Source organism: Quercus suber, unplaced genomic scaffold, assembly GCF_002906115.3.
Source record: "Quercus suber isolate HL8 unplaced genomic scaffold, Cork oak 2.0 scaffold_100, whole genome shotgun sequence".
In the NCBI taxonomy this organism is placed as follows: Eukaryota; Viridiplantae; Streptophyta; class Magnoliopsida; order Fagales; family Fagaceae; genus Quercus; species Quercus suber.
Window position 1 is genome coordinate 106276 of NW_027069565.1, and position 13016 is coordinate 119291.

Here is a 13016-nt window from a genome sequence, read left to right on the forward strand (position 1 = left end):
ACTTGACTTTGGTGTCTTTTTTGCATGTAAACTTACGTGGAGAATAATATAATAAAAATTTGTCTTGTTCCTAAATCAATGAGGTAAGTCTTACTTAATTCTATATGCAATTTAATTTCTTAGTAAGTAAATAACATGTCCACCTATGCTTTGTCAATTTTACTCCCTAAACTAAATTTCCTAATTAAGACTATGTTCATGCATATTTTGTAATGTGATTAAAACCAAATTGTCAAATATCTTAGTTACCTTTCAAATGATGAAATTTATGATTAATTTCAAAATAATATTTTATATTTAGGATAAGTGTCGTGGGGTACATAATACCTTTCTCACATATAATCGAACTTCTAAGTCCATATCTTTGGTTCGAGACATTAGCATACCATATTAACTTATGAACCTTAAGAAGATCCTTAGTTAATAAAAAATAAAATAAATTAAATATAGGTGTCCAATCACACCTTAGAAATCAATAGTTGATGGCAACTCCTAAAACATGAAAAAATAAATACAAGACTCACTCACACACACATCAACCAAATGTCGTACACGAATCACACTCTTTACACATGCATTAAGTGGAGATGGGGGTCGACTATTGAAGCTCAATGGTGGGGTAGTCTGACAATGCTACAACTCAAAGATGGAGGAGAACTTGCAGTCTCAACAATATGGAGACAAAATAGATGAAAACGATGGCAGATTTGGGGGGAAATTCTTACATAGTCCCAGACTACAAGGTCACCAAGTTGACCTTGTAGTTCCAGCCAATAAGAACAAAACATGTAAGATGAAAAAGCTGAAATCATTTAAATAGTACAGCTCATCAACAATGGCAGCACACTCTTGAAGTCCCTAATGTTAATTCTCAAAAAAAAAAAAAAAAAAAAAAAAGTCCCCAACATTAGACAACCAATTAATGTTAACATTATTAAAAGAATAAAATACAAAAATGGGAGCTAGCCAGCTGTTTTCCAATTGGTACTTAGGACAAAGAGAACCTTTTAGGGTTCTCACTCTTGTGAACAAAAGCCACTAGTCTTACTCCTTTGTGCTGACAAAAAACAAGTGCACAGTGTGACCGCAAACAAATGTTACTATGAGTGATTTTTGGAGAAAATTTCTTTTTGCCCCTTTCTGAAAAAAAAATCCAACAATTTTGCCCTCTTTCTCAAACTAATTAGAAAATGCCCCTCTTTTGAAAATCGAGTTTCTGAAAATCGATTTAGGCCCTATAGGGCGTTTTTAAGGACCCTATAGTGATGTTTTAAGGACCTATAGTGACGTTTTGTAACTCGATTTTCATAAAGTCGAGTTACATGCAATTTTTTTTCTTTTTTTTTACCTATAACTCGACTTTATGAAAATGAGTTACAAAACGTCACTATAGGTCTTTAAAACGTCACTATAGGGTCCTTAAAAACGCCGCTATAGGGCCTAAATCGATTTTCAGAAACTCGATTTTCAAAAGAGGGGCATTTCCCTAATTAGTTTGAGAAAGAAGGCAAAATGCTGGATTTTTTTTCAGAAAGGGGCAAAAAGCAATTTTGTCCAGTGATTTTTAGTGAAATCAAGTGAAAAGTTCTAGTGTAAAGAGACAAAATCTTGTTCACATAAGCATGGAAGAACCCAATTTTCAAAGTAATGGAGGTATAATTTATTTTGTCTTGTTGTGTTTTGTTTCATTTTTTAAAGAATGTATTATGATTTGTTGTGATATGTTTGCTCCTAAATAAAATATATAGAAATGTAATGAGTTTTGACTTTAATGCTTTTTTTGTGGTGAAAAATTTAATGCTTTGTTGTGATATGTTTGCTCCCAAATAAAACATATAAAATGTATTGAGGTATGAATTTAATGCTTTCTTTTGGTGAAAATTTAATGCTTTGTTTTGATATGTTTGTTCCCAAATAAAATATATAAAAGTGTATTGAGGTATGAATTTATTGTTCTGTTGTGATAAGTTTGCTCCAAATAAAATATATAAAGGTGTTTGCTCCCAAATAAAATATGTGTAGTGATATATGTTTTTTTTTTTGGTTATTATATTCTAAATTTATGTGTGTGTATATAAATATATATATATATATTTATATATAATATGATAGGAATAAATAATATATTCATCTTTATATTGGTAACTATGTCTAATTTCTAATTATATTTGTGCCTAGAAGTGGGGAAGATTTGTAATAAAGCATACCATAGGCCTTTAAGAACACATAAAAAATTGCACACATAAGATAATTATTGTATTGTGAATTCCTTAATATTTTATTTCAAACATTTATATTTTTCATAAAAATTATTGTAGTTATTTACAATTCAAGTGATATTGAAGGAATTGAAGATTGTTTGTTTGTTGAACGAGTAGAAAATAGTGATGACAATTTGTTGGATAAGGTGGCATATACTGAAGTTGAAGCATACAATTTTTACACTAATTATGCATCACGAACAGGTTTTAGTATACGGAAAGGAAAGCCTAGATATTTTAATGGGACAAAGAACATAAGGCAACGTGAATTTCTATGTTCTAAGGAGGGTTTTAAAATAGATGAAGATCCTTGTGAAGAGAAAAATTGGAAGAAACTAGAGACTAGAACTGGCTGTAAAGAATTTAATCGTTTCACAATTGAAAATGATGTGTGGAGGGTTACTGCATTTAATCCAGAGCATAATCATGAACTTGCACTACCATCAAAGAGACATTAGTTAAGATCGAGTCGTCGTATTTCAAAACCTAAGGCAGGTTTAATTGATTCCATGGTGAATGCTGGTATAAGTACAAAGAATACTTATTTGTATTTAACAGAAGAAGTTGGAGGGAGTGAGAAAGTGGGCTTCACTGAAAAAATTGTTGTAATCATGTGAACACAAAAAAGATGTCAACGATTAGTGCTGGAGATATGTAAAGCCTATTGAATCATTTTAAGAAAATGCAGATAGAAGATCCCATGTTTTTTTAGATCAAGTAGATCAAGAAAATCGCACGACGTTTTTTTTTTTTTTTTTTTTTTTTTTGAGTCATTTTAGCCACATACTTGTGGACACAACGGAGGAGTCACCACTTAGTTTTTGCAACGGCCTAGGAACCATGAACATAGCATCCTTTTGAGGAAAAACCATTAATCTTACTACCAAAAATATGGGTTCAGAGTTTAGGTATGTTCTTGGGAAGGTGTTAGGCACCTAAGACCACCCAACCCTAAGGTTGGTCTCCCATCATTGTGTCTTACGTCTTAACCTTAATAGAATCATGTTCAATACTTGTATTCTAACTCACACATACACTAGCATACATCTAAGCATACAACATGGCTTCATCATCCCAAAACACATATATAGCCATCCATAAAGCATAAGAAACCAACCCACACATATACAACCCTAGCATTCATCTAACATGGCATCAAAACATTAACATAAACCCTAGTGTCATATGTCTAAACATGATTTGTCATATTACATCATAGCATACCTTTACATCTCATCACCTAATCCTAATATTCATCTAGCATGGCATCACATCATATTCAAGGTAGCAACATGTGTGATCAAATCAAGGTAGAAGCATAAGCATAAGGAAAGATCCAAGTAACATGTGATTCATCCAAGTATTCACATTCATCTCTAACAGCAAAACAAGATCATATCACAAATGCATGAACATTTCAANGACTATGTCTTGAATGTGGAAGCAAGTTGATTGTCAAGATATAATTGATGTCTTTGAGGTGAAAGAATAAGATAGTGAAAAGTATGCCTTGTCCATTTTGATCATTTCAATAGCAACATTTCTTGTTCTTATAAAAATTTGAGTCATTGGGAATTCTTTGTTGTCATGCATTGTGGGTCTTCAATTTAAAAATTTTGACTAAAATTCCAAGCCAATACATTTTGAAACGTTGGATAAAGGAGGCTAAGAAAGGGATGATGGCTTATGAACAAGACAATCATTCAAGTGGCAATGCTAAAGAGGCTGAGATAGTGTGGCGTAATAGCATGTTATGTATAGCTAATACAATTATATCCAAAAGCCAAGGGGATGATAGCCTTAAAAGCATTTGTCAAAAGATACTATTGGGACTTGATGAAAAAATGGAAAGAGAGTCATCAAAGTTGGGTTCAAATGCAAATTTCGAAGAAAATGAAGTTGTAGAGCATAATACAACTGATGAAATGCTTCGCTTATCAAATCATGTGTCAGTTTTAAATCCCCATGTGTGAGATCAAAAGACTTACAAAACGATAGACTTAAAGGTCACTTTGAGAAGCACAAGGCAAAATCGTCTAAGAATGCATCCTTTTCACGTAAGAAATTCCTTTTTTTCTATACTAAATATATGCCATATTTTTATTTTTAATAAAACTTTTTATTTACAATTATTATTATGTTTGATTTTTTTTAATGTGCAATTTTATAGGAAAAAAAAAAAAAAAAAAAAGTTTCCAAAGAAAATTCAAATGTGTCATTCGGTGGCTCATACAATCCAGCTATATACCAACCACCAAATCCCTACTCTCATTTAGGATTTACAAGTGATAATGCACATGGTCAATCTTACATGTCATGGACAAATCATTCTCAGGTATTCAGCATCCTTTAATTTACAAATTTAGAATATTTATAATGTGTAATCATAGTTTTGGTCATTGACATAATATCTAAATATGAATTTGTCTCTATATAAGAAATGGGTTGTGTAAATGTTCAATTTACAACTATGTTGCAAAGTTCCAATGCTATTACGCAACCTAGTCAGGTAAATTGACACAATTGATTATTTATTTGAAATGAAATAAAATATCTATCATTTATGAATTAACATGTGTACAGAGCTTTGTTTTGAAATAATGTTTTGTTATATTTTGATCTCTATAGAATCCAACAACTTATATTCCCTCACAAATAAACTCATTGATGTATAACTCCAAGCAATCAAATTCCACACATACACAAGTAGGGGCGTAGCCAGGATTTTTTACATGGGGGGCCAATTTTCAACGACAATGATTATCATTGTTGTATGGATAGTCTATATTTTTAGGTTAATATGGACTTTCTTTGAGATAAGTCATCAGATTTCATCTTGCTTATTGATAGGAAATTCACATATTTGTTTACGTGATCCTGGATCACAATCTATCTCTTCAGATTGAATTCTTGAACATTTGGAAGGGTGTTCATCAGGCATTGAAGTATCAACATATATTTCTACAGCCACATTTGTTTCTAAATTGCTAAAATCGTTTTCCTTAAAAAATTGATCAATTGTTTTTCGTTTGCTCATAATTCTTTGAGCTTTAAGAATATGACTCAAAAATTAACCTAAAAAGAACTTAAGAAATAAAATCTTAATTAGAAATTTTTACTTAATTATAGGGATGTTATTCATACTCAAGAAAAAAACAAAATTTTCACTATAATTTAAACAGTCAACCCATCATCATTCCTATTATTAAAATTTTCTTGTATTTTAATTTTTTTTTTTAATTAAGAATAACCCCTCAATCAAAAAAAAAATAAAAAATTAAACACACAAGTACACAACATAAACCAAACAATTTAACAACACCCACTACCACATGATATCTAACTAATCAAAAATAGGTAATAAATCAAAAAAAAAAAATTACCTTAGAAACTTTGTCTTCACAAAGTGCAAAGATGGGTGTGGGTCGTGTGGGTGTGGCAATGCCTACTAGATCTTCCCTTCAAGACTCATCACAAACAACCTTCCCATGCCTTCAATCATATATTTCTTTAAAAATCTATGAAAAATAATAAAGCATATGAATATTTAAGTGTAGATAGTTGAGCAAAAAAAAAAAGGACGCTAAAAAGAGATGAAGGTGTAGTGCTAAAGAAAGAAAAGAAAACTAAAAACTCATTGGTCAGGTTTTTTTTTTTTTTTTTTCCGGATTGTGAGGACTAAGTCTAAGAGGAGGGATGAGCTGAGAGTTTTGTTTTGTTTGGGGGCTGCTAGTACCAGTGGGCAGTGGTGTGTACACAAAAGACTAGAAGAGAATAAAAAGAATAACAAAAGAAAGGGTTCTGATTTTGAGATTGAGAATGGGTGATAAAGTGTTATTTTGTTGGGTAGTGCCTTTGGGTATTTAAATATAAGTGGGTCATGTTTTGTTTTATTAGAGGATAAAAGAGGCCTACAATTGAAACTAGAGCATGTTGGGAGTGAATTGAACAGAATTGGGGGGGTTGAATGTCCATCATTGGGTTGGCCCAATTAAAATTTCTATATACGCTGGTGGACCCTTTTTTTTTTTTCTTTCAAGGGGCCACGATCTCCCCAAAGGGCAACGTGGCTCCGCCCCTATATACAAGAGGTAGATTTGAAAATTCTTGTGGTGTGTTTGCACTACCAATTTTATTACTTATTTCTTGTTCTTAAGGATGACTTCCTTTGTACAATGGGTTTTTTTTTTTTAACAAAAGATGGTCAACAACGTAGAACAGCAAGGTTAGGGCAATCCAAGAGCTCTAGATAAGAGAGTTCCAAAGGTATACTTCATTATTGATTGTTTTAATTGTAGTGTGATTGTATCAATACAAAATAATTAGAATGGTTTTTGTGAATGTCAATGTATTCAATTTTGTTCCATTCAATATGCTAATATGATTTTTATACGTTTCCAGGTGGGAAGACCGAAGATGTCATGCAGCCAAGAACTCTAGGAACTTCACAAATCTAGCACAAATTATTGGCTTGGAGCCAAGTGACATTTATCATGACACCAAGTTTCTTTTGTTTGTTATTTTATTTTTGAGGAATACATTTGTTCTCTTTGGATTTATTTTGACTTGTTGCCAAGTGAAAGTTATGTATTAACTATAGTTTTATTGTTAATGGAGATTGGAGTATGGCTTTGGAGTAGAAAACCGTGATTTGTAGTTTGCATTATCAATATTACGCTCAAGGTTAAAATTCCATGTCATAAAATGGCATGTGTACAATTGGTGATTTGGCTCCAAGTTTAGGCTGTGATTACATTATAGTAAAATTGATCTTTTGTTGGCACTTGGCAGCTTCTCAAAACTCCTACTCTCATATTCCACAAATACACCCTTTAAGCACCTTTTTTTTTAGATAACAAATAGAATTTTATTGATGTGTCTTATCAAAAAAAAAGAATTTTATTGATGTGTAAGTAAACAAAGTATAGAAATTAAAAAGGTCCCAAGTTAGCTGAGTTTGTTCCCAAGGATACATCATGAATAGAAATAAACAACCCCCAAGCTTTTCCCCTGTTCTAGCCTATTACAAACAGAGGGTCATGTGTTCAGGCCGAAAGTTGTGTTCAGGGTCATATGGCTAACGCTCCTTCCAAAATCACCTTTAAGCACCTATGATTCCATGAAAAAGGTGATTACAACTTAAATTTGGCATCAAGTTTTTCCTTCTATTTTCTCTGGAACTGAATAGAGGCTAAGAACTTCATTGATGATTCAAAGCACTATAGACAGAAATGTAAAACAACACTTAATTGAGTAAGAGTTTAACACACTTTTTGAGCTTTTGAAAGGAGAAAAAAATATTGTATAGCAATGGAAATAGTGGTTAATTAAGACATTTACAATTGATTTCACATCCAATTTCTCGGCAATCAAACAGAGGCTAAAACTAATATATAAGTTCAGTAACTTAGAAAGAGAGAGAGAAAGAGATATTAGGGAGTGCAATTTCATTGTCACCTTTTGAACCTTGTGGGTTTTCTTGAACCCATGCATGCTGATGATCTACAAAATTAAACAAAAAACATGAGAGACGAATTTTCAAGTTTTCAGTGATAAACAAAAAATGAAAAAAGCTAGAAGAAGATGAAAAAACCAATGAGACCATGCCTGTGTCAGCTAGGAGAGAGTTACAAGAAAGTGATTTTCATTTTTATGTTGAAGAGGAGAAATGAAATATAAGAAACAAGTGGGCGGATTGAAATTTGAAATTTGAAATTAAAGTGGGCTCGAAACTTTTGAACTGGTGAAACAACTGTTGAAAACAGCTGGCTAACAGGAAAGTTAACGGGAAGACCAGAATTTGCCATTGTTGATGAGCTGTACTATTTAAATGATGTCAGCATTTTCATCTTACATGTTTTGTTCTAATTGGCTAGGACTACAAGGTCAGCTTGGTGACCTTGTAGTCCAGGACTAGGTAAGAATTTCCCAGATTTGGGTGCTTTATCTCAACAAATATAGATGAAAGATATTTTTGTCTTATAATTTTAAGTGAAGGAATCTAACCCAATTAGTGAGTTCTGAAGTCATGTGTGGTGCATGTACTTCCATGTTTAGTTAGACTTCATAGCAAAACAAACAACATATGTGTGAGGGACACTGGAATGGAGTTATAACTTTTGGGGGGGGCCAATCATGTGTTTTGATAGTTCATTAGGTTAAGTTTAATTTTGATGAAAGTTTAGGGTAGGAAAATATAAATTGCCAATTTTTAAAAATATAAGATTGGTGAATATAATTTTTTTACGTTCATAAGTGAAAATAATTCTACCTTATTAACACAAACAATATAATTTTAACCATAATTTGTTATTATTTAGTATATATTTGTAAAAATTGATCAGTTTTAGTTGTAGTATTTATTATATATAAAAACAAATTAATTAATCAAATAGCTTGATTGTGTATTGTTGTATATATAGGTATATACATTGATAGGTTGTAATAATGATGTTTAAGTTTGGAGAGTATTGTTTTATAAAGTCAATAAAGTGAAAACTCAAGTTCTGAAATTTTCTAAGTGAAAATTCAAAATTCAGTATTTTTGATTAGTCGAAACTTTTGCTCGATCAATCAATATGATAAGAAAATAATCCTGAAGTCTCTGGATATCGCTATTCAATTCAAGTTCAATCGATCAAAAGGAACTCTCAACCAATCGAAACTTGTAAAACTGAATTTATTGCATAATTTTTTGGTGACTATTCTGAAGTTTGAAGAGGTTTCAAACTGTGTGAACAATTTTATGAAACATCTTGACTCTTCACACGTGCATTTTGATGAAATATAACCCTATGGGTATAAATAGAGACTTATGTTCACTTGAAGTTATCTCAAGAATTGTAAGTTAGAGAGAAACACGTTTTCTCCAGAATTGTAAGTTAGAGAGAAACACAAAAAATTTTGTGATTATTCTCTAAAATTGCTATCTATAGAACCCAACAACTTGGTTGTATCCTGGGGACAAATTTGTGATAACTCTTTAGCAACAATAATGTGGGGGCAAATATTGTTTAAGGATAACAATTTTGTACCTCTAAGTTATCTTTTTCTATTTGTCTTTTGTGTTATCCTTGTTCTTCCTTTATTATTTTGTGTATCATTCCCAACAATCTTAGACAATATTTCCTACAATGAAAAGAACAAGTGGTGTTTCAGCATTGAAGATGTTGAATCATGAGTTGGTGAAATTGGATCAATTTGATGGAACCAATTTCTCTCAATGGAAAGACAAAATGAAATTCTTACTTACTGCACTGAAACTCTTTTATGTCTTGGACCCAAATTTGATGTCTTTCCCTACTGCGAGTGATGAAGACACTAATGAGATAAAGGTATAAAAAAAGAAACGGGAAGAAGACGAACTGATTTGCAGAGGACACATTCTCAATACTCTTTCAGATTGTCTCTATGATCTCTACACATCAATGAAGTCATTGAAGGAGATTTGGAATGCATTGGAGTCAGAGTACAAAACTGAGAAAGTAGGTACAAATAAATTTATTATTCAAAATTATTTTGATTATAAAATACTTGATAATATCTCAGTTTTAGATCAAGTGCATGAATTACAGATATTGGTCAATAAACTCTGTAATTTGTCAATTAATATTCCTAAATCATTCCAAGTGGATGCAATCATTGCAAAACTTCCACCAAGTTGAAATAATTTTAGGAAGAAGCTTTTGCATATGTCGGAAGATCTCACTTTTGAACAATTTGGACAACATCTTCAAATTGAAGAGGAAAGTCAGGTCAAAGATGGAACTAACACCGATTCTAAAGTAAATGCGAACAATGTGAGCAGTGTTCAAAGTAGGAGTTCGAGTAAGATGATAAGCACTTGAAAGTGAACAAAAGTGGAATTGGTTTCAAGAAGAACAACTCCAAGAATCCCAACAAGGACAAGAAGTACCGGGCTTATTTCCATTGTGGAAAGAAAGGTCATTACATTCATGAATGTAAACTCTTAAAGAACAAGAAAAATGATGAAGAAGACAATGCCAGTGAAACAAATGTCATTAAGGAAATTGCTGCTGTGGTAAGTGGCATACATATTGATATGATCACTGAAGTTCATATGGTTGTGAATGCAAATCATTTTGATTGGTGGTTCTATTTGGGTGCAACGATGTATGTGTGCAACAATAAAGAGCAATTCAAGACTTATGATGAGTCTTCCATAGAACAACAAGGGTTAATGGGCAACCATAATAAAGCAAAGGTTCTTGAAAAAGGCACCATTGAAGTGAAAATGAGTTCCGACAAGATGCTGTTCTTGACCAATGGTTTTCATGTACCTGACATTGTTATCCTTATTCTTATTTTATTACTTTGGGTATTATTCCCAACATGTACAATTTTAAGCTTGTTTGTCCAAAAATTTAAAAATTTAAAAAAAATAAAAAGAGGAAAAAGAATCAGAATTGAACATATAATCTAATTTGGTAATAAACTTGAATTCTTTTTGTGTTCAAAATAAATTTAATTAATAAAAAACCCTAAACTTTTAAAACTCGGCTCGGCTCATTTATAGCCCTACGGCACTACTCCATTGTCAGGCAACTCTTCAACGGAGAATAAAAATTAATTTTGGAATAGAAATCATTGGCAACCATCCATCCCTCCAAAATTGAGATTTGACTTCCATATCCAACCCTTCATTTCTTTTAGTTAGTACAATTCTTCATCTTTCTTGGCTCTATGATGCTAAGTTGCATTTACTCTCTAGTTTGGTTTGGTTGACTTGGATCTATCTATTAAACTTGGCTCAGCTCATTTATAGCCATATGGCACTACTCAATCATCAAGCAACTCTTCAATGGAGGATAAAAATTAATTTTTGATTAGAAATCATAGGCAACAATCCATCTGATCCCTTGAGATTTAACTTCCATATCCAACCCTCCATTTCTTTTAGTCAGTACAATTCTTCGTCTTTCTTGGCTTTGAGATGCTGAGTTGCATTTACTTTCCAAGGTTTAGTTTGGTTGACTTGGTTCTATTTATTAAACTCGGCTTGGCTCATTTATTGCCCTACGACACTACTCCATCATTAAGCAACTCTCCAACAAAGGATAAAAATTAATTTTGGATTTAAAATCATAGGCAATCATCCATCCCTCCAAAATTGAGATCTCACTTCCATATCCAACCCTCCATTTCTTTTAATCAATACAATTCTTTGTCTTTCACAGCTTTGAGATGCAGAGTTTCATTTACTCTCCAAGGTTTGGTTTAGTTGACTTGGTTCTATTCTTTTTTTTCTTTTTTTCTTTTTTCTTTTTTTTAATGTGGTTTTCTGGAAGAGTTTGGACTTTAGAGTGATTTTTTTGGATTTTTTTTTTTCAAAATAACATCCATTTTCAAACAATTTTGTTAGCTAGCATCATTTTCAAACTATTTAGGAAACTAACATCTCGAGTCTTGTAAACTCGAGTTCATTGTAGCAAATCGAGTAGTGAAACTCGAGTATTAGATACTCAAGTTCTTGGTCTACACAAATAAAAAAGAGAAAAATAGATGAAAACGACCTTCGCCTGAGGAATCACACGTTCGTGGGTTTAGTCTGAGCTTGGGTTTGTGGGTTTCTCCATCTGGGTTCGTGGGTTCGCTGCTTGAGTTCGTAGGTTTTGGGTTTTGTCACTTGGATTCGCCGCCTAGGTTTGCTGGTTCATGCGTTCGCCACTGGGTTCATGGGTTCACCGCTGGGTTCGCCAACTGGGTTTGTGGTTTCTGTTTTTAGTGTTTTGATCTCTTGTTTTCAATGTTTCGCCAACTAAGTTTGTTGTTTCTTTGGTTGTCGTGGATTTTTTTTTTAGATGTCGTGGATTTTTTTTTTTCAAAGGAAGAAGAAGAGATTGAGGTTTCTTGGATTTCTTTTGTGGAAATTGAGTGTTTAATAGTCAAATTCTATGTGAATTTTAATAGCAATTGAGTCTGTGATACTCGATTTGCTACAGTGAACTCGAGTCCCTTAGCTTCGAGATATTAGTTTGCTAAATAGTTTAGAAATGATGCTAACTAACAAAATTGCTTGAAAATGGGTGTTATTTTGAAAAAAAAAAACTCCAATTTTTTTGCCATTGCTCAGCGTCCTGAAAGGGAACTGCTAGTTCTTGGCCTAGTGATCCATTGGATGATTTTGGGGAGTAAAGGATAGGTGGATAAATAGATTAAAAGAAAGAAAAAATAAATAAACTAGAGAAAAATAGAAAATCAAAAGCAAATTTGAAGAGGTATATAAGTAAAAATAATAATAAGTGAGTTCCAATTAACTCAAATGATAAAGTTTTTTATAGTTGAATAAGAGATATATAATTCAATTTATGCCTACACAGTAAGTTAAAACTCTATTAAAAAAAATAACAAAATAATATATTTTGTTAAAAAGTTTTTTATTTAATTTTTTTTTTGAGAGATAGTTTTTTATTTAAATTTGGGTGAGAGTAAAGACATCAGTGGAAAGGCTGTACCTCTCATCCCTCCTCTATAAACTATAAAGCAATTCATTGTCTGTTGAAATTTGATTGGGCTACAGCCTTTAAATTAAATTTTCAAACCCATGTCTTTTTAAACAGGAAAGCCTGCTCTTATCAAAAAAAAAAATTGAAAGCCTACCCCGTAGTTAAATCAGTGGGCCTGACTTCAATTGCATCATATACGTAGGAATGAGTTAGAAATTAGAATTAGGGGCGGTTTGCTAGTTGTGTGCATTTGGGCTCCGACTCTACTACTTAGCAGCTAGTCGACTAA

The 13016-nt window shown here is 32.2% G+C and overlaps 1 protein-coding gene across 1 annotated transcript; it reads left to right on the top strand.

Annotated features, from left to right (window-relative positions):
• The first annotated feature begins 646 nt into the window (after nucleotides 1-646).
• LOC136068132 (protein FAR1-RELATED SEQUENCE 5-like) lies at nucleotides 647-2719 on the top strand. The gene is made up of 2 exons (XM_065774861.1): nucleotides 647-788; nucleotides 2319-2719. The coding sequence occupies exons 1-2, from the start codon at nucleotides 647-649 to the stop codon at nucleotides 2717-2719; spliced, it is 543 nt and encodes a 180-aa protein (XP_065630933.1).
• The last annotated feature ends 10297 nt before the right edge of the window (nucleotides 2720-13016 follow it).